Here is a 22,446-nt window from a genome sequence, read left to right as displayed (position 1 = left end):
TGTGTGGCTTACTTTTTTTCCCTGCCCTAAATGACCATTACTGAGTCGATGTGCTTCTGGTTTCTCAAACAAACAAGCAAACTAACAAGTAACACCTCCAATTATCAGCATTAATATGACCTTGTTGTGATGCAAGTGACTTAAAACTCTTACCAGTGGGTGGTTGACAGGTGCTCTGGTGTGGTTTGCTTCTTCTTTCCTATCAAACATCTATCGTCCTTGTCTGCCCTTCTTCTTTTTTATGTTTGTCACTCTCTTGTAACACCTCTAATCTTCTGGCGCCCATAGGACCTTATGCAGTTGCGAGCGCAGTAAAACCTTACTAAAACAAAACCTCTACTATAACGAAACTAAAACCCTTACTAAACATAAAACGAACAATTGTCCAACATGTTCATTGATTGACGCCCCCCCCCCCCCCACCCCCACTCCCCCTTGTGTGTCCAGTCTGATGACCCTCCAGTGGAAAGGGGACGTTGACCAGACCCTCAAGCTGCTGGAAGAGGCGTTGAGAATCGACCCCACCTGCCAGTATGCCTTTGAGATCCGGGGGACCATCGAGGTGCAGAGGTGAGTGAGCGGCCACGTCCAACGCCCACATCATGTTGGGTCTTTTCCTCTGTAACTACTCAAATGAAAAAAAAATATGTTGTGTTTATCGTTGTTAGAGATCTCATTTCATGTATATTTAAAGATTAATTTATATCTCATGTGTATCAATGTATTTTAGTTGTCTAATGTAGAGATTTCAGACCCCGCGGGTGAGTGCCACTGACTGTAGTGTCTTTAGGCCATTCCCAAAGGGGGGACATTTCTCGTTCAAGCACAGTAGAATTGTAAATGGGCTGAATCATGTCACGCTCATAACTGTGCCTGATCTTCAACAGGGAACTGCTACTTTTTCTTTCTTAATCCTTACTATTGTCATTTTCCTCTACTTCTTTTGTATGTTTGTCACTCTCTTGTGACCTGCTATTTTGGGGTGCCTTGATAGTCGAAGCAGACCTCGTGCTGTTGAAGCTAGAGAGGTGAGCAGTCTAAGTCTGATTCCCTGTAAAGATTTCTCTGTTGACACCCACCCCTTGGCGCTCATATGACCTTATGCAGTTGCGAGCGCCGTAAAATCCTCTACTATTTAAAAAAAAACAACAAAAAAACGAGACTGTTCATTGTCTGTGCATGCTTTTCTTTCCTCTCTTGGACTAACAAACAAACTCTCTCTGGTTTCCGTCTTCACAGAGGCAACTTGTCGGAGGCGGTGAAGAGCTTCAAGCAGGCCATAGCTCTGTCCAACTCTGAGAGTGAAATGGCCCATCTGTTCTCCCTCATGGAGGCTGCTGAAGTGCAGGTGAGTCCACGCTACACAATGTCCACACGACATAATTGACCGGGGGGGGGGGGGGGGGGGGGGGAAAATCCTTAAGGGGGAACCAGGAATTTAATTTTATTTGCCGAAGCGGTTCATATTCTATTATTTGCCGAAGAGGTGCACTAACATATTATCCGGATTTTGCTAAAGCGACTCATTGCCCAGCCCTAGTCTGAGTACAACAGTTTGTTTTCATATAGAAAACATTGCTTTCTGGTGTGGGGGGGGGGGGGGGGGGTTGCGCGCGCAAGTATACTTAAGTGCCAACCAGTACAAAAAAGAAGGTATTAGATTTTCTTTTTCTTAAAGTTTGAGTATGACAGTCTGTTTTTGGATGGGAAAATACTTATTCTTTGATTTGCGGTGCCAACAGTACATATAAAAACCTATTAAACACGAGAAATGTTTGTGAGAAAGGGAGAGGTAGTGCATCTTATCTACTGTTGGCCACGACTAGGTCTTTTTGTATAATTTACTCTAGGGTAGTTTTAATCTTTGGCACTTTTATGACCTGTTTGTATTGCAAGTGCTGTAAAACTCATACTTAAACCAGGCTTGCCAACCATCCCAAATTCCCCGGGGACTGTCCTGGATTTGGCAGTCGCGAAGTTGAGAGCCTTATCACATACACTCGCCGATAACGAATCCCACTTTGTGTAATTTTGTTGTTGTTAGTTGTGACGTAATGGGATCTCTGGCGTTGACCGGATGACAAGGACATGTGGTTTCTTGAGGGAGCCATTGTGCTGCCAAGAGCGAAATGCTCGCAGCTGATCGGATTTGAAAACAACAACAACAACATAATGGGATGTTTTAATATTGAACTTCTGGTGTAATTGAAAGACGCTGACTGATCAGTCTCGAGGAAAAATGTTCTGTCTTTACACCATTCCCAAAGGGGTCACATTTCTCGTTCAAGCATAGTAGAATTGTAAATGGGCTGATTCATCATGTCATGCTCATAACTGTGCCTGATCTGCAACTGGGAACTGCTGCTTTTTCTTTCCTAATCCTTACTATTGTCATTTTCCTCTGCTTCTTTTGTATGTTTGTCACACTCTTGTGACCCGCTATTTCCGGGGTGCCTTGATAGTCTAAGCAGACTTTGTGCTGTTGAAGCTAGAGAGGTGAGCAGAGTAAGTCTGATTCCCTGTAAAGACTTCTCTGTTGACACCCACCCCTTGGCGCTCATATGGCCTTATGCAGTTGCGAGCGCCGTAAAACCCTCTACTAAAACTGAACTTTCTCCTCCCCCCCCTCCTGTGACAGGTGAAGGTAGCCCGGGACCTCAACATCCAGCTGCCATCCAACATGATGTGAAATGGAAATGTGGAGAGCGGGACTCTGGTCTCACACTGCCGGGAGTCGGACCACGGATGGTTTGGGATGGGTGGGGGGGGGGAGGTATCAATGTCATGAAACTTCAGCCGCGGTGGCGGGTTCTTTGCTCACAGGGTCTTATCGCCTGCCCGGGCTGTGTGGCTGTTGAACCTTGTGTGTCTCGTGTGCATGCATGTGTGTGTGTGTGTGAGAGAGAGTGTTTAAATATATGAGGGGATTTTAAATTTTTTTGCAAAAAGAGTCTTTCTTTCTGTGCCATTTGAGTTTTGGGAAGTTCAGACTTTTGAGCTGTGTGTGTGTGTGTGTGTGTGTGTGGGGTGGTTACTGGTGGTGGCTCTTGGTGGAGTTGTGAGCACGCTTATCTGTGCAATCTTAGAACCATCAGTCGTATTTGTGTGTGTGTGTGTTCTTGTGTGCATGTATGGGGGCGGCAGATGGGTTGGGGCTTTATTTGTGGGGCGAAAAGATAAACGCTGGACTTGTATGTGCGATGCAGAGTGGAACAGATGAACAAATGTGAGGCAGCGTGGTGGAATCAGGCTCTCGTCAAAATAATCAAAGTGAAGAAACTTGCATTTTTCCACAGGTTTGTGAACTTTTATCCAATTTTTGTCTTTTGGCTCGACACCTTTCATGCCAGTTAAAGAACTAATTTCTGTGTGGATTTTTCGGAAAAACGTTGATTAAAGGCACAAAAAATGTAAATTTTCAGTTACCACGTACTATTAAGATAAGGAAATAACTAATCTTTGGCGGCCATTTTCTCACTAATCTCACCTCTGAAAACAGGTGACCCCCACCTTCTTCAATCGCAAATATCTCGACTTGTATTCAAGATAAATGGATATTTTTTTCATCCAAATAAAGACAAGTGAACAAACTTTAAGATGAGACCAACAACTCTACATGCCCAAAAATTGACGAGAGCCTGATTCCACCACGCTGCCTCAAAAATGTTGCACACATTATGCAGAGAGTCTTGTGTATGTCGTTTATCGGACCAAATGTTCGTTTGCTCTTTTTTCCCTGTAGTCTTCCCTCTTATCGTGAGGAGAAGAGAGAGGAGAGGGCAGAAAGATTTGTATCTCTATGCACGGGCGTATAATTCGGAATCATTTTCTTAACTCACAGTGTTCTGTATATATATTCCTGTTGGTCTTTGCCACATCTCGTGTGTGGCTGGAGATGTACCTCAAAAGTTGGCAGTGTTGATTACGATAAAAAGTAACAACAAAAAACATTAGTTTCACCACCATTTGTGAAGATCGTATAGAAAGAATTTTTATCAGTTTTTGGCTTCGTTAGATTTATAAAAGTTATTTTGGTTTAAGACTTTTATGAATGTGAAGGAACTTGAAAGTTTTGTTTCTGAAATATTATTTTTCTTCTTTTTTTTTTTTTTCGCCCCTCTCTCAAAATACGCTGTATCTGAAAAAACTTCTGGAGCCGTTGAAACAGACGCGTGAAGCAGTTGATTCAGTATTGAATTCTCTAATACCAACTGCTCTTAGCTAAAGAATCTTCATTTCCAGGTTTTGGGACATTTCTGCAGACACGCACTCGTATTTTTTTTTTTGTGACCGGAATTGCTGCAGCTCTTGCCACCTTCAACTTACTCGGTGTCTGCCAGTTTGTCGGCATCTGCTTGTTCGAGTGTTGTACTGATATTTGCTACTAAACTGGTGTGGAGCGGTAGAGTGGTATACTTTTGGCTTATTCAGTCACGAAAAGTCGGCTGGCATCTAATGTGTGACGATTGGGCTCTTCGCCATCTCCCGCAGATGACTCGGGTTTAAATTCTGAGTTTTATTGAGTGTCTCAGTTTTTCCTCGGGGGCGTTGTATCCCTCTCAGCCCGGGTTGGCTCTGACGGGCATGGTCGGAAGCCTGTATCCTAAATGATCGAAAGTTGTGGTGCAAATGGTTCCACACTGATGGTCCCAGGTCGGGATGAACCAAATGGTTGTGAGGTTGTAGATCTTCTTGGCCTTTTGTGGTGGGATTCACCCCCCCCCCCCCCCCCCCCCCCCCGTCCCTTTCCAGAAAAGCGTCCCACCCACCCCTCCCATCCCGTCCTTTTCCAGGTAAGCATCCCAAGTTCTTCGCCTTTGAATCCTGTACTTTCTTACCTGATATTTGGTAGATTGTCGTAGTGCTTTGAGCACATTGTTTAAAGTCACGCTATGTGTCTGGAAGAATGTATTTTTTGTGAACAAGTACAGAGAAAACGAAACTGTTGTGCTATTGTAACATCGATACCATCATCGGACGTGCTTTGTTGATTGTTTCGCAATGTGAAGCCCGCAAGAGTGGACAGACTTCACACCAACAGTAACATCGTATTCTCTTCCACTCTCCCCAAAGCTTGCATTTTTCCGGATCGTGAAATTGTAGCAAGTTTTCGGTCATTTCTTTCAGCTTGGGAAGTGTGGCAAAAAAAAAAAATATATATATTTGCGAAATGAATACACCTTTGTTGTCTCTTTTTAAAACGTTTTTTTTTCTTTGCGATATCGTTTTGATAAAGTGAAACCTTTGAAGCAAAAGATTCAGTCCCCTGGGGTCTGTGTGTTGTTTGTCTTGTGTTCAGACGCGGCAGACGCGAGACCGATATGTGTGACATAACACGGTGGAATCAGGCGCGTGTCAAGTTTTTGGACATACGGAGTTATTGATGTCACCGTAAAGTTTGTTAATTTGCCTTGCTTTTAAAGGAGAAATTACCATCTATCATGAATAGAAGTTGAGGGTTGTTTTTTTTAAAATTGAAAGAGGTGGGGTGTTACTTGGTGTTAGAGATAGAATTAATGAGAAAATGGCCACCAAAGTCTGGTGACTTCCAAAACTGCAGTGTCCGTGGAAACTGAAAATTTACATTTTTTTGTTGTTTGGTGGTTCTTTTTGTCAACGTTTCTCAGTGAAATGCACACATGAAAATGTGTTTTTAGATGGACATGAAAAAGATGAAGAGCCCCCCACCCAAAAAATTGATGAAAATTTCCAAATGGATGGAAAATGTTTGTTTTTTTCCATTTCATTATTTTGATGATGAGCGCCTGATTTCACCTCAGCGCCACGCATATATAGTGGTCGTTGATGCTGTAGTGTGTGTGTGTACATAAACAAGCTTTAACCTTTAAAATGTGAATCTTCATTCTTACCGTATCTAGTGTTTTGTTTAATCAGAGGAGGCTACTGTCCATGAGAGAGTTGTTGTGTGGAATGTGTGGGTTCTGTGCTTGGTTCTCCCTTCTTTATGTGTGTGTGTGTGTGTGTGTGTGTGAAGTCAGCAGGTTTTACATTTCTTGTGATTCTTGTGTGTGTGTGTGTGTGTGTGCGCACGCACGCACGCACATGTGTATGTGAGGGGGTGAGTCAATTGGTTTTACATTTCTTGTGTGTGTGTGTGTGTGTGTGAGTGTATTATTTTTTTATATTATATTCTAAATACTTTTGAATTTGTGATATGTGGGCCCAGAAAATGTTCCGATCTAAAGAACTCTATATATATACAAGGTATGCTTGAACTTGAATGTAGCCAGAAACCCTTCCACTTGGGTGTGTTTTCACAGCCATTGTGGGTGGTCGGTGGGTGCTCTGGTGTGGTTTACTTCTCTTCTTTCCTATCAAACATCTATCGTCCTTATCTCCCCCTTCTTTTTTATGTTTGTTACTCTCTTGTAACAGCTCTAATCTTCTGGCGCTCATATGACCTTATGCAGTTGCGAGCGCTGTAAAACCTCTACTAAAACTAAAAAACATCTATTGTCCTTATCTCTTCTCCTTCTTTTCTTTGTGTGTTACTTTCTCGTTACTCCTCCTGTCTTGGGCGGGTGCTCTGGTCTGGTTTGCTTCTTCTTTCCTATCAAGCATCTGTCGTTCTTATCTCTCCTCCTTTTTTGTGTTTGTTACTCTCTTGTAACAACACCTCTAATCTTTGGCACTTATATGACCTTATTGTGTTGCAAGTGCCGTAAAACTCTTACTGAAACTCAACCTCCCATCTTCAGCACTTATATAGGACTTTTTTTGTGTTTGCAAGTGCTGTAAAACTCTCTAAAAGAACCAAAAAAAAAAGGTGTGTGGTTATCATTTCTTATGATGTATGTTGTGTGTGGTGACATGCATGCATGTGTGTGTGTGTGTGTGTGTGTGTGTTATGTCTAGTGTGAGCTGATGTTCAAGTTTTTCCCTTCAATTGTGTTCGGGTCTGATCCGCTCAAAGTGTGTGTGTGTATGTGTGTGTGTGTGTGTGTGTGTGTGTGTGTGTGATGGTTGTTGAGGGGACTTGCTGTATCGTCTCCTATCTGGATGGCTGTTGGGAGAGGGGGGGGAGGTGAGGGATTTGTGTGTGTTTATTCATTGGGCGCGTGTGTGTCTGTGCTAGTGGCCTGGATGTGAATGGTTCAGCGTAATTAAGGAAATGTTGAGTGAGAATGCGTTTCGTAAAAATTTTTTTCCCTTTAAAAAAAAATTATTTTTTTTTAAAGATGTTGTTTAAGGTGTGTCTTGGTTGCAAGCCAATGTCTTTTTTTTATGTTCTTCTCATCGCAGGCATGTTTTGTTTCACTACACGCCTTTTTTTTTTGGGGGGGGGTAAGGTGCACACTTGAGTCGGTGTGAGTGTGTGTGTCCCATCCCCCTTTGATATTTGTACTACGAAGTGAAACATTTCCACAACCTCACCCGAACCCCCAAATCCTCATCAGTACATGATGTATTTTTTGTGTTCTTTTCTTACACATTGCCATCTGATTTTGATTTTTAGTTTTGTTTAATAAAGAATGTCCGGTGTATTATCTTCTTCTTCTTCTCGATCGCATCACACTTGAAGTCTGGTATCTGTCATAAATTGGGCCGTCCTGCTCAGTTCATCTGTCGGCCCGTATAGCTTCTCTTGCAGCGTCAGAGGGGTTGGCCACGTTTCGGTGTATTATAATTTGAAATGTTAGAACGCTGGGTGGATGTTGATTTATTTGGAGGGAAGAAGGAAGGGTGCGTTGGTGAGTTAGTTGTCTGCCTCACGGCTCACACTGATGTCTCTGTGACCAGGGGCTGTGGTGTAGTGGTTAGGCACTTCGCTGTCGCACGCAGGAGACCCATGTTCAATTCCAGAGTGGGGAGAATTTTTTTTTTGGTCAAGTATCTCGGCCTTTCTGCTGGGACGTATGTTGTATCCATCTCCTCAGCTCGGGTTGGCTCTGGCGGGCAGGCAGGGTCGGAAGCCCGCCTCTCAAATGGTCTAAATTGTGTGGATATGTGTGTGTGTGTGTGTGTATGTATGTCATTACGCTTGGCGCTTTCCAAAGTCTCGGTTTTGGTTTGAATGTAGGCAGAACAAATTTCTTAAGGTTTCGTTGCTTTATACAGGAAAGACATTGTGCCCTGAGATAGATTGCCAAGTAGGCAGTTGGCCGGTGCTCTGGTGTGGCTTTCTCTTTCTTTCTTTCTTTCTTTCTTTCTTTCTTATCAAACACCTATCGTCTGTATCTCTTCTATGTGTTTTCTTTTCTGTGTATTTTACTCTCTAGTAGGGCCTCTAATCTTCGGCACTTACACGTAACCTAATTGTATTGCAAGTGCTGTATGGACGTTTTTGCTAAAACTAAAAACTAAATCGTTACCCGGCTGCCATGCAAAAAATACTGACTTGTTTTGATTTTGTTTGATATAAAAAAAAATGAAACCCTATTTCTCGTTCCCTGTTCAATTGTGTGTGTTTTTGTTTCATCACTTACACAAGGGAGTCTGCTTCACCCCGACATGATTAATCTGCCAATAGTAGTGGTAAACTGGTTAACTGAAAGTAGGGAAAGAGAAGAAAATCCCAGATCTTTTTTCTCTTCGATCCTTTTGAGCATCCTCTCTGATTACTCTGAACCGAAATCGTGACTAATTATAGTCTTGATGATATTAGAGCAATATCTACTGCTAAAAACGTAAGACTCTGTTGTCATACGTCACTTTTTCAAACGGCGCATGTGAGGTGTGCTGACAAAATGAGTTACTTCTCACAATCCAAGAATTGAGATATCATCAGCAGAAAAATCAACACTATCGACAGATTTTCAATTGATGCCATTTTCTTCAAGTTTAACTTGTCTTTTATAATTTCATACATTTATGAATTGTACACACTCCACCCATAAATTTGATGTACCAATTTCCATAGGGCTAAAATCTCATTTTGACATTTTGTCAGCATGCCTCACATATAATAACGGAGTCTTACCCTAAGCGGTTGATCTCGCATTGATATAGTATTCGCTCAACCCCGGCAACTAAATGGGAGAAAATCTGGTAACCGGCAGGATTTCGGTTTGTTAAGCAGGCTCCTCTGGATTTTTGTGCCGAGTGTGATGAGTTGTGGCAGAAACCCCTGCTCACTCTTGAGCTGTGTGTGTGTATGTGTGTGTGTGTGTGTGTGTGCAGTTAAAACTTATGGTATAATTGAACGAAGCTGACTGATCAGTCTCAAGGAAAAATGTTCTGTCTTTAGGCCATTCCCAAAGGGGGGACATTTCTCGTTCAAGCATAGTAAAATTGTAAACGGGCTGATTCATCATGTCACGCTCATAATTGTGCCTGATCTACAACAATAGGGAACTGCTGCTTTTTCTTTCCTGATCCTTACTATTGTCATTTTTCCTCTGCTTCTTTTGTATGTTTGTCACTCTCTTGTGACCCGCTACTTCCGGGGTGCCTTGGTAGTCGAAGCAGACCTTGTGCTGTTGAAGCTAGTGAGGTGAGCAGAATAAGTCTGATTCCCTGTAAAGACTTCTCTGTTGACACCCACCTCTTGGCGCTCATATGACCTTATTCAGTTGCGAGCGCCGTAAAACCTCCACTGAAATAAAGTAAAAGAACAAGAGGATGACGTTTGCTTCCCCTCTTGTCACTGTCACTTTGAGGTACACAGAGGCCGGAAAAAGTAAAGTACAATGTAACGAAAGTGGAGACTTGGGTCACAGTCTTACCACATGTGTGTCGTCCAGATACCTCTGCATTGTAGTAGAGATCTAGGGGGAGATATTCCTACACACAGGAAATGATCCTGATCAGCGGTTCTCATTACTTCGTGAAGTCTTGGATGACCCTGCAAAGTTGTCAAAATTGCATGCAAGAGTCCTGAGTTTGATTCGAGAGTCGGGAGAATTTTGATTGACTATGTTATATATAATATATACATATATATATATATATATATATATATATATATATATATATATATATATATATAATATATATATATAATATACAGTATCTTTGTCTTTGTACCAGGATGTGTCCCTATCACTATCAGCCTGTGTTGGCCCTGACCAGGCGGGGTTGAAGCCTGCCTCGTAAATGATCGAAATTGTGGTGATGGTGGTGTAAAAAAAAGGGAAAATGGGAATGGGTGGGGTCGAGTGACATAGCCCCAGTTGTTACTCTGCGTGCCTGTTTGTGACAGATGCTCAGCCAAATTGAACTCCAACCAGATGTGAAATAATTATTAGAGATAATCAGATAAAAACTACTCTACTGTACTAATAGTACTAATCATTCCTTTAAATGTATAATACGTTGTTGTTATCGATCCAGAATTTCATTATACATTATAATACATGTACAGGTATTTAAATTTTGATAAGTTGGTGGTTGGCAGGTGCTCTGGTGTGGTTTGCTTCTTCTTTCCTGTCAAACATCTATCATCCTTATATCTGCCCTCCTTTTTTGTGTTTGTTACTCTATAGTAACACCTCTAATCTTCTGGCGCTCATATAACCTTATGCAGTTGTGAGCGACGTAAAACCTCTACTAAAAAATAAAAAAATAAATAAATTGATGCTGTTTGTAGTAGTAGTAGTAGTAGTAGTAGTAGTACATGTAGTAGTAGTAGGTCTGCCAACTTTCCCAAACTTCCCGAGACTGTCTCGGATTAGGCAATGGGGAATTTTGAAAAGGGACATTTACATTCACATAGATGTATGTACACTACAGCACAACCAGTCCCTCTTGATGTACAGTAACTGTGTTCGTTGTTCAGGTAAGCCCCCTACTAATCCTAATCATCTGAATTATGTTGAAACATTGGGTGTCCTTGGTTGTGGTTTGAAGAAGTTGGCAAGTCTGTTTGTAGTTGTTGGCTTTTTTTTGGTTTTTTTTTGGTAGTTGTGTGTTTGTCATTTTCTGCGAGTGTGTATCCAACTCCAACTGTTTGGATGGGATCGAACTCAAAACTTTGGAGCTTTTTGTGTTCTGTAGCCCCCTGTTTGTGGTTGGTTGGGGGGGGGGGGGGGGGTACGGTGCTACTGGTAGGCTGATTCACTGCTTTGCAACTGGCCTTCAGTCACCTCTGACCTCTGACTGTGTGTAATGTTTTCTTTCTTTTCTTTGCACTTCTTAATACTTAATTAATAACCGATGAGCGGTTGGCGGGTGCTCTGGTGTGGTTTGCTCCTTTTTGCTTCTTTGTTTCCTATTTCTACTAGTATCAAACATCTCTGTCGTCCTCATCTCTCCTCTTTTTTTGTACTACATGTATCTCCAACACCTTTTTTTATGTCTTTGCAGTTCTCTTTATATATATATAATTTATCTGACAAAATTTCTTATGTCCGAGTTTGAGTGAATCTGAACAAAGGCATAGGACTACATGGTGCATGATGAATTGTGAATACTTTTTTGTGTACGGTCGGTCGGTAGCCTACTTCTTCAATTTCTCTATAAAGTGCTTGAGTTTGAGTTAGAGCAAATGCCGAAAGGAATACATAACTTGTGAAATTTTTTTGTCTGTTGGTTGGAATACTTATCTCTGTATATGCCTTTGTGATGGTTTGAGTTTGATATTCTTTACTTTAAGTGGATCCTAACAAAGGAATTCACAGGCCATGTGGACTTGGTGGTTCGGCTCAGCAGTTCTCTAATTGAGTAATTCTTATGCTAAGAAGTTGATGAAGAGACAACTGTGCAGATGGGTGTGTGTTCAGCCGTATCTCTAGAGCTACCCCGACCCCCTCATTCTTCAGTAGCCTACTGCTGCAACATTATTTGCTGGGTTTTGTGTGTGCATGTATATAATATTCTGTACTTGGGGTTGGATTGCCTGAGAGAGTGATTTGGGAGGGGTTTGTCTCATGTGAGTGCAATTGGAGGGTATGTCTTTGTTTGGAAGGATGGAGCAAGATTGATCATTAAATTATTTGTACAATCTGTCCCCGTCATTTTATGCCAGAAAAATTCTGAAATTATGCGAACTGAGCCCAAAAATGTGAAATTATGCGATTCTGTTAATTTTAACAAAGAATGATAAAGGAAAATAAACAGAAATTATGCAAAAAAAATTATCAAATTTTGCTATTAAATATTATGCGGGGTGCATAAAACCACGGGGACACTACAATGCAATTGATTAATTAATACATGTACCTCTCTATGGGTGTGTCAATGTCTTTGTCAGTATGATGAACGGACTCTTCTAGTTTGAAATGTACATAATAATAATAATATAGATTTAGTACATACATGTACGTTATATGTGCATGTAGGTTACATGTACCTTATCAATGTTGTTATTGGTCGTCTAGAACGGTACGAGTCATGAGTATGTGACTGCAGCAAGAGCGTACTTTGTTGTAGTATTGATGAGGCTCGACAAAATCCATCAACTGTTGCTCTTACTTTTTTTTAATGTTGATATTTTATTTTATTTCAAATTTTTTTTTTTTTTTTGGACTTACACGAGTTTTACAACTTGGAAATAAAAACTCCCATCTTTGTTGAAGAATTTCTCCGCTGTCTCTTCCTTGTTGGTCATTGTTTGTTATACACGTACTTAGTAGAGTTTTACAGCACTTGCAACACAATAAGGTCTTAAAGTGCCAAAGATTAGAGGTGTTACAATTACAAGAGAGTTTAGAGAGTATTAATAAAGATAAAAAAGGAGAGGAGATAAGATGTTTGATAGGAAAGAAGGAGCAGACCACACTACAGCACCCAACGAGCACCCACTGTAAGTTTTTAGGCATTTGTAACACAATAAATATGTTATACTAGCTGGGCCCCCTTTCGATGAAAGGAATGATCGCTGCTTTAATATCAATTAAAATTCATTGGCCTACTATATTTACACTCTGCTGGAAAGGGGCAATAAATCTTGAGAGCTGTATAAGGTCTAGATCTATACTCTCAAAACAAAATGCGCCTAGCGAAATATCACTTCCGGATTTTCTAAAATTACAGAGACAGAAGCGTCGGCCTACAAAAGTGATCGTCGAAATAAAGAATTTAGCTTTTTGCAGCAAAACTGTATCAATACTGAAAAAACCAAGGGCGTCATGCTCTGGAGAATATTTTAAAGACTCTTTTGGCGAAAACCGCATGTCGATCGATGCAGCCATTAACAAGTCTTTTGAATAGCAAAATTCGGCCACCACAAATAGATAATAGATAAATGCCGAAGATTAGAAGTGGTACTAGAGAGTAACATACAAAGAAATGGAGAAGAAATAAGATGTTGGATGGGAAAGAAGGAGAAAACCACACCAGAACACCCACCAATCACTCACTACACTATGATGACTGTAGTCTGTAGGAATATGTTGGCAGACAAAAAGTGTCATGAAAAAAGAAAAAGAAACATTTATTGTTCAATTATGAAGTTTGTTTATTTCCAATAATAGTTGCAAACATGTCGCTGCTGCCTCTGACTGCAGATACTGACAACACATTTTGATTTAATGAGATGACAAACATAACAATGCACTGGCTATTTTTATACACAGAAGTGGCTAAACTTCACTAATCAAGAAACAACTCAAGTTTCATAATTTGATCCAGAATCAAATTTCAACAGCTGCCCTTAAGATGACAAAAGATTCCAGTAGATCTGGTGAAACAGTCATCGTATCAAGTGACGAAGAACTTCTTATGCCACTAACCACATTGACATCAAGATGAGTTTGTTGGTTTGAGTACAGTCAAACCTGCTCTGATGAATACCTGTCCAAGACAATCACTTCCCACTTGTTTCTTTGAAGTAAAAAAAAAAGGCCGGTGCTACTTGCCCGATGTCGGGCCAGTAGCGTCGCCCGACGTCGGGCGAGTAGCCACTCCGTTTAAAAAAATGTATCTAGCACACACATGAAATCGATGGGATGCAGAAATCTTTTCGTTATGTACAAGTGTCTCTATGTTTATGTTTTAAATACAAAAAAGACACAAATAAAAGGAAAAAAAAATGGGATCTGAAAATCTGCTTGCTATGGCACTCCCGACTCAATCTGGTCCCCATCAAGATATGATATGACTATAGATAATAGATTGTAATAACCCTGTCATCTCGGACAGGTTCGACTGTACGTTTTATGGCACTACCGACTCAACCTGGTCCCCATCAAGGTGTGATATGACTGTCGCAATAACTCGGTCATCTAGGTCCGGTTCAACTGTTCGCTTTACTGCACTACCAACTACCAGCTCAATCCGGTCCCCATCAAGACATGATATGACTGTCATAATAACCCTGTACTGAGGCCAGCTGCTTCTTCCTCAGCCACACATGAGGGCGTCTGCCCTTGACAAAGGCCAGCGACTCCTCCGGGCTCCAGTTGTGTAGCTGCAGGAAGGAGAACAGAAAATTATATCCATGAGAAGACAAAGATGAAATTCATTATGACAAAAATAGAAAAAGCCCCCCCCCCTGAATTATTTGAGCATAACCAGCCCTGAAGTGCAACAGTTGATGAACATATTACATACGTGAAAGTAGAATAAAAGAAGAGATCTGTATTGTAGTGCAAGTAGAAGTTTTAGAAGCATTAATGTGCAAGTGAAATAGGGGGTGCCCATTGGCTCGATCCGTTCGCTTCGGTAAGTGGGACTAGCCAGATTGAGGACGCAAAGTGACCAATGTGGCACAAACCGATCGCCAGACTCGCAGCCTCAAAAACAAACGCGTTTGTTTTCAGACCGCAAATCGGGCGAACAGTTGGTCCGTCCGCCAATAGGCACTCGATATAATTAGAAGTGTTAGTGTTAGCGGAATTCAAAGTTTTCACGTGAAGGGGGCGTCACGGTAAGAACTGAGATCTCTGTGCGTACGCAGAAGGCGTGTGTGTGTGTGTGAGCATTACAGTGTGAGTTTAGTTTTAGTAAAGAGTTTTACGGCACTTGCAACACAGTAACGTCATTTAAGTGCAGAAGATTAGAGGTGTTACAAGAGAGTAACAAACACAAAATAGAAGGAGGGGAGATAAAGAAGATAGATTTTTTATAGGAAAGAAGGAGCAAACCACACCAGAGCATCCGCCAACCACCCACTTACAGTGTGAGTGAGGAGGTGTGTGAGAGTGAAAATGAGGGAGTTGATAAGTGTGTGTGGGTTGGGGGGGTAACAGCCGTCCATTGGCAACCTCAGAATTACAAAGTTCTAATCAGTCTGAGATTTTTGGCCATTTTGAGTTATTCGGATCATGAGGTTAGAAACCAAACGTTCTGTTTGTTCAACAAAAATTGAAAAGATAATTCAGGGTCGTTATCAAGATATCCACAGAATTACATTGTTCTATCTGAATATCGGAAGATATTTTCAGAATAATAATTACAAAGTTCTATCAGCAAGAGAATAATTGTGCTACGACGATGATACGTTTGAATCAGACGCTCGTCAGTGTTGGGTCATGTAAAGTTACTGCTATCATCTTAAAGTTTGTTTATTTATCTTGCTTTTGGTGAAAAAAACAACAAAAAAACCCCACAATTTGGAGGGTACCTGCATGAGGTAACACACGGCTAACCATAATCTTGACACGGCTAACCACAATTTTGACACGGCTAACCACAATTTTGACACGGCTAACCACAATTTGGACGGTACCAGCATGAGATAACACACGGCTAACCACAATTTGGACACGGCTAACCACAATTTGGACGGTACCTGCATGAGGTAGCACACAGCTATGGTCACGCTGCGGGTGCGCCCGGCCTTGCAGTGGACATAGACCGAGTGACCTCGTTGTCGGTGAGACATGATGAAGTCCACCGCCGTGGAGATATTCTCCTGGCTTGGCGTGCCGGTCAAGTCCGTCACCTGCAGACGCAGCTGCTCCACGCCAAGGTCAGACAACTCCTGCAGGGCGAAAACACATCATGTATGTTATAAACACAATTGTTTCCCCTTTAGTTTTAGTACGTTTTACTTTTATGGCATTTTCAATACAAATACAGGTCATAATATAAGTGTTGAAGATCAGAGGTGTTACTAAAGAGTATCATACGAAGAAAAAACGGAGAAGTGATACTGATAATGATGATAGTCGTTTGATAGGAAAGAAGGAGCAAATCACTCCAGAACACCAGTCAACCCCCCTCATAGTTTCTCTTTGCCTTTATATTATTCCCTGGAGATGCACAGTAGAGTCTGAAATGAAGTCCTGGAACCATTCGTGGGGAACGCTGACCAAGATGGCCCAAAACAGACAGAGCTGGAGATCCTTTGTTGCTGCCCCAAACGCCAGATGGCGTAATGGGTAGTAAGGAAGGAGGAAATACACATATCTCCAGACGTTTAGCTCAGTTCAATTTCTTTATTAACTCAAATACTGCAAAGTTTGCTACTCCTATACTGTAAGAAAAAAAAATCCCTGAACTTTTTTCTTCAATTTGAGCAACCTCTCTAAACCCCAAAACCCAGCTAAGCCAATTAAAATTGCGTGGTCCAGCACATTTTCGTATTAGCAGACTCCACTGTATGAAAAAGAACAACAAACGACATCTGAAATATCAGATAAAGTATAAAATGTATACATTAATGTGTACATATTTTAGTTTTATGTCTGTGTACATTATATATATAGCACTACAACTTTATCTATGTGCTGTTTTAATGAATTATCACTGCTGGATAAAAAAAAAAATCAAGACAAGAGATGCCCTGTCACAACCCTTTCAAGTGCAGAACTTTATCTCAAGGCCGTGCGTCGCCAATCCCAGATCTGTACGGAGCACGTACCTCTTTGTTGTAGGTGAAGTACTTCAGCTCATAGTCCTCATTCATTGTCACCATTGCCTTGACATTCTCCTCATCAATAAGCTGATAGTAAAAAAAACCAAAAAAACAACAACAAAAAAACATATGTGAGGCATCGTGGTGAAATCAGGCGCTCGTCGGAATTATAATGAAATCGAAAATATCGGCTTTTTTCCTCGTTGGACAACTTTTTCTTATTTTTGTTTTTTGGCTCAACACCTTTCATGCAGCCTACATTTAAAAACATTATATTTCTGTGTGCATTTGACTGAAAAACATTGATTAAAGGCACAACAAATGTAATTTTTCAATTTCCAAAGACTCTCAAGCTTTGGATCAAATGTTGGCGTCCATTTTCTCGCTAATTTCACCTCTGAAACCAGGCGACCCCGACCTCATTCGCAAATTTTTCTCCCAGAATGAACGTTATTTATTCCCGGAAACCATCCATTGCCCTGCACCGAGAACTACTGTTCACAGAATAAAAGTCTTTAAAAAAAGATCTTTGTTTCCGTAATTAGCGTTTTACAGCACTTGCAACACTAAAAGATCATGCTTCTGGAGTATAGTCAAATCAATAAGTCTAGTGCAAATATTAAAAAAGAAGTATCTTACATTATCACAGTCAAAGATCTGTTCAGTGCACACTGCGTCTTTATCAAATCAAATGCTGGGAGAACAGAAAGTTAAACGGTTCAACAGAAAGAAAGCAGATTACAGTATAACACGAAATATGTTGAACACAGAAGACTCGAAATCACGAATCCGTCAAACTGCCTGCGGTCCCATTAAAAATTTTTCTTCTTCGCTTCTGTATCTAAGAAAATATAATATTCCCTCAAACTAACGAGGCTGGTCAAGACGAATTCGAGCTATATATATACCCATGATGGATGTTATACCGTACATCACAGAGTCAGGCTGAGCTCACCTGTTTGGTCACCGACTTGAACGGCAGAGCACCCACCAGGACAGTGTCATCAATCCGGTTATACCACTGCCTTGACGTGACGTAGGTCATCAAGATGTTTGTGCCCAGCGTGGGGTAGAAGAATATCCGGGCCAACATTATCTTCTCTCCACTTCCCTTTGTTTTGTTTGTTGAGTAAAGAGAAGCACATTGACACAATGGTCATTTAGTGCTGGGAAAATGTAAAACAGACAGACAGAAACAACTGAGGGGAAAGTAAAGAAATAGGACCTACCAGAGGCGCCCTCCAACCACCTACTCTCAGTTCCCTGATCAACAAGGCCTAACAGGAGAGCTTTACAAACCCTCAAGACATCGCAGAAGATGGGATTGTGGAGAGATCACAGCATGACCCTCTCAAAAAGTTGATTACTTCCCCTTTGACTTTTGTGCACTGTAAAAAAAGTGAAATAATTCTTGACCTTGAGTGAGAGCCTTTTTCTTCACACACAACCTGTTGAGAGCAAAAATGTGAACTTGAGAAGCTGTAAAAAAGAGTTCTGAGTTAATCAACAATTTGAAATTCTCATCATTTGTCAAGGGTGTTCGATCAGCACCTGTCTTCTTTTCTGCTCAGATAGGACGTTTTATTCTCCGCATTCTAGAGAAACCATGTAAAAAGTCAATGCAAATGGTTAAAACCCTCAATGACGTTGTGTCTGTCTGTAGCATGTAACATTCTCATTAAGTGAAAAGTCGACGTGTAGATGCCATACACATGATGTAATGTTTGTAGAAGACAAGAAAAGCCAAAGTATTAAAAAATATTATGGTGACATTACATTGATAGGAAGGACTTCTGTAACGAGCGACCACCCCATCAAACACAATAAAGAAGAGGCCTAGACCTACCCCTACCCCTACCCCAAGCCCTCAATTCTGCTCTGTCTCATAGTGGTCGCTCGTTACGGAAGTCCTCCCCATTGATATTCGATATTTACACATGCCTTTAAATTAAAATAACATTAAATGAATCCTTTTATAAGTTTGGTTAATAACAGATAAGCCCCTGGCAGGGGGTAGATCTATAATTTTCAGATTTCTCAATCTATGCAACGCAAAGCCGCCCGCAAAGACATGTAGTAGAAAAACATCATTTATACATGCTTAGACTTTAGAGGGATTCTTTTGCTCCTAGTGACCAGCTGTGTACTCTACACTACTAGATCTAGAGTCTAGATCTATATATCTATATCTATATCTATATCTAGATCTAGATCTAGATCTAGTAGCAGAACGAATCTACACCATAGCATAAGTGCCCTAACTTGCCCTCAGGACTAAGCCAAGCAAGCCTTAGTCTAAGGCCTTAGCCTAAGGCTGGATGATCTAGATCTAGAAGATAATTCGTTCCTTATTCTTGAAGAAAGTTGTTAACAAAATTGCTCTTTCATTTAAATGGCAGCTGCAGAAAATGTCTAAGTACAACAGATGAATGTCGCCTCACAAACCAAGTTTACTTGCGACCATGGTCGGACAAAGTTGACATCATGCTTTGAGTTTTGTTTTCCTAGTAACTTCCCTTTGCGACTTTCTCATGAGGGGGAATTCCCGACTTATGTTAAATATGTCTACGGCCTCGTTTTCAACATTTTGTAAACACAACAAGCGACGTCATGAAACACAGGTAGGGTTGGAAGGGAAACCCCAGTACACAGTTTCGTGTTCTTGAGTGACGGGCGAGAAGGCGGAAAGAAGGCTCAGGGGAAGAACCAAAGGCTGTGGAAGTGAGTCGTTTATGGAAACAGCGTGCACCCTTCTTCTCAAGTTACCCCGCCCCTTTTCCGATTGGCTACCCCATGGCAGATATAACCGTGCGGCTTATTTGGTACAAACTCGGGGAAGTCAGCGAAAAGATGGCGGAAGCTGGGAGAACTTGGTACACGGAGCTTGATTTCGATAGTTACGTGTTGGATTTGTTGTTACTGGGCTGGTGTACACTATGTTTAGTGGTCATCGCCTCGGTCAATGCCCTGGTTGCAGCCTTTGGGCCCTTGCAGAGGCAGCCCCGTGACCGTTACCGTGAATACAAGGAAGGAGAGAGTCTGACGGGTGCTGTCTTGCCGGTGGAAACTGCCCTCTGGTTTAACAGCGCTGTCAACTGGTTCTACCTTCACTACTACCATGCTCCAGAATTCGTGGACGACTGGCTTAAATCTCTCAATGAACAGCTGGGCAAGTTGGGGGTAAGTGGAATTTCTATTTTACATTTGGTTCATGTGCACAGCAGTCAAAAATATGTGCAGTACGGGAAGAAAATAAAGGACCTCTTGACCTGTATCGTTGCCATGGCAACACATGTTGAAATTGAACTGTCTGCTGACATAAATCACCAGCCATACTCCAGGGGTTAAGGTTAATTCAGGGCTGTTGTTACAGCCGAGATATTTGACCATATCTTTAAAATTAGTTAAGGAGATGAGATAGAGGTTACAAATTTTGTCTTTAACCTCCAATAAAATTATAAGCTCATCATGACATGTCTCTCATGTGCTTGACCTTTTCGCTACTTGGATCACTGCGTCCTCTGTTGATACTAGATTAGATCTAGATCTAGATCTAGATCTAGATCTAAATCTAGATCAAGGTTCTAGTAGATCTAGGCCTAGTCTAGTGTGCTGTCCAAAATTGGTTCCTTTTTTTGTTTTTTATTTTTCAACTGGTCTACAGGGGCGAAGGATCAGGAGATGTAATTACTTCTTGTGCAGTTGAATGATTTCTATTATAAGGGAAATTATATTATCACTTTGTTCGAATCTCTCTTGAATAAACATCCTATCTTGTCTGCTCAAGAATACAAACAGTTTAGGTCTTAGCACAATGAAAGGGTTAATTCTAAGTCCTCATCATCATCATCATTGCCTTTTTCATCCTGGATCAGGATATAGGCCACGACACTTTCCACCTTTCCCTATCCTGGGCGAGTAGCTTGATGTCACTCCATGTCTTCCCACTTTTCTGTACATCCCTTTCCGTGAAATTTTAAGTCTTCGGGGAGAGGGGGCTCGCATGGCCTAGAGGTAAAGGTGCTGTTGCTAACCGTTCAGTCCCTAGATTCGTGCATCTTTTCTTGTTGTCAGTGGCCGGCAATTTTTAATCGAATATATGTCAAAGCATATTATGTATATTAGGCCTATATAATATTTTATATGAATGAAACTTTAACTTCAAAGAATATTACGGGTAGTAAAAATAGTTTTAGGTTGGCATATAATTACTAAAAGGTGCGAATTGCACCTCATAGTGAGATTTAATTTGTTATTTTTGTAACACAGCACTTCTAAATGAATTTGCTGTGTATTAAAAATAGTCCTACATTACTACTGTAGATATTTATAGTGCTATGATAAATATATTTTATGTTGCCATATTATAGGATACACGTAAGATAGACCATTTACTCACCGCAGGTTAATGTATTGATATTTTTACCACATTCATCATTATTTTATGGTGATGAAGGGAGCAACAGTACATCCAGATATGCCCGGGTTTATTATATTTTTCATAATGTGGCATTGATGACTATACTGTCAACTCATTTTTATTTGCGCTGTGAGGTCAATGCATTTAATTACTTAAATAAAAGATAGGTTTCACTTTGAGAAATTGATTTCACTTTCTTTTTTTACTTCGGATATGTAAATTATATCAGTGAGCAGTAGGCCTGTAGGGTAGCGGAAATCAATTGATGTAATATGTCATGAGCAATGGAGTATGTTTTGATCTTCCAAATTATTAATTTATCAGTCAGTACCACTACTCACAACCTTAGATTCTTAGGGGGCTCTTGTGGTTGAGAGGTTACGGTGTTCGCCTCTCGTTCAATAGGTCACGGGTTCAAATCCGAACATGGACGTAAAATGTTCTTCTCTAAAATGTTCTCCTTTCACCTCCTTTCCTGCTCTCTAACAATGTCAATGTTCTGTTGTCTGCTTTCATCTCCACTTTCTGCCCCCTCCCCCAGCCCATCCTTGCCCTCCTCTGGGCTCCAGACTCTTTCTACAGCCTTCCTATTGCTTCTCCTTGGCTCCTTTTTTCTACTGTCTTTCAGTCGCACCCCAGATCTTAGGATAAGAACAAAGAAATTTCGGAGGTCCTGTGTGCAAGTTGCGCTCATTAAAGATCCCTTGGTGGTCCTAAAATTGATAAGAGTAGGCTTCGGCCGCCACCCGGGCAAAATTCAGAATTAATCTATATCCCTCTTAAACGAAAGCTTGATCATCAATACTTAATAAACCCAAATCCTGCTATGATTAAGTTCGTTACTGTTGTGTGGTTGAAAATGGTTTAGTGTCTAGTCAGACTTTTTTCCAAGTATTTACCTCTGTTGTATGCTATAGGCCTCAGATAATAATGAGTGGCCTGCACCATAGTTAGACGTAAGATCACACTGCAACTGGGTGGAGGATTACCTAATTAGATACAAAATGGGCTATTATGTTGCATTTATTTGATAAGCATGAAACGACACCCGTAAGATATGACTGTAATAAAAATATGAGATATGGCTGCCATAACATGTGGTTAGTGTTAAACATGAGTCTGGGTTTTTATCGTGAATTCTTTATAATTATATTGCTGTGCTAAATGTGTTAATAATTTTCTTCGTGCAGTGAAATCTTATAATAATAATTAATGTAGGCCGACCATAGTCCTAAATTAGGCTACTCATTTTCTCTCTGTTGACTTTATGGTCACAAGCTGTTTACATTGCTGCTGTGGATTTATTTTATCTTTATTCAATGTATGT

The 22,446-nt window shown here is 40.9% G+C and overlaps 2 protein-coding genes across 2 annotated transcripts in view; one reads left to right on the top strand and one right to left on the bottom strand.

Moving 5' to 3' along the window:
• Nucleotides 1–2,915, top strand: part of LOC101854587 (mitochondrial import receptor subunit TOM70) — a 15,792-nt gene extending 12,877 nt beyond the window's left edge. Inside the window, exons 13-14 of the mRNA XM_005103289.3 lie at nt 1,240–1,348; nt 2,639–2,915. Coding sequence (XP_005103346.1) covers nt 1,240–1,348; nt 2,639–2,689 — 160 coding nt within the window. The 3' untranslated portion in view covers nt 2,690–2,915. The remainder of the gene's footprint in view (nt 1–1,239; nt 1,349–2,638) is intronic.
• A 10,424-nt stretch (nt 2,916–13,339) lies between these two features.
• On the bottom strand, nt 13,340–17,853 carry LOC101854029 (phosphatidylglycerophosphatase and protein-tyrosine phosphatase 1; the record flags this gene model as incomplete). The annotated part of the gene is given in 4 exon segments (XM_005103286.2): nt 13,340–14,308; nt 15,632–15,823; nt 16,706–16,786; nt 17,655–17,853. Coding segments are annotated over 4 exon segments (534 nt in total). The 3' UTR covers nt 13,340–14,185.
• Nucleotides 17,854–22,446: the final 4,593 nt, after the last annotated feature.

This window comes from Aplysia californica, unplaced genomic scaffold (assembly GCF_000002075.1).
Source record: "Aplysia californica isolate F4 #8 unplaced genomic scaffold, AplCal3.0 scaffold00366, whole genome shotgun sequence".
NCBI classification, from domain to species: Eukaryota; Metazoa; Mollusca; class Gastropoda; order Aplysiida; family Aplysiidae; genus Aplysia; species Aplysia californica.
Note: the sequence above shows the minus strand (reverse complement) of the source record. Positions and strands in the feature narration are given on the sequence as shown.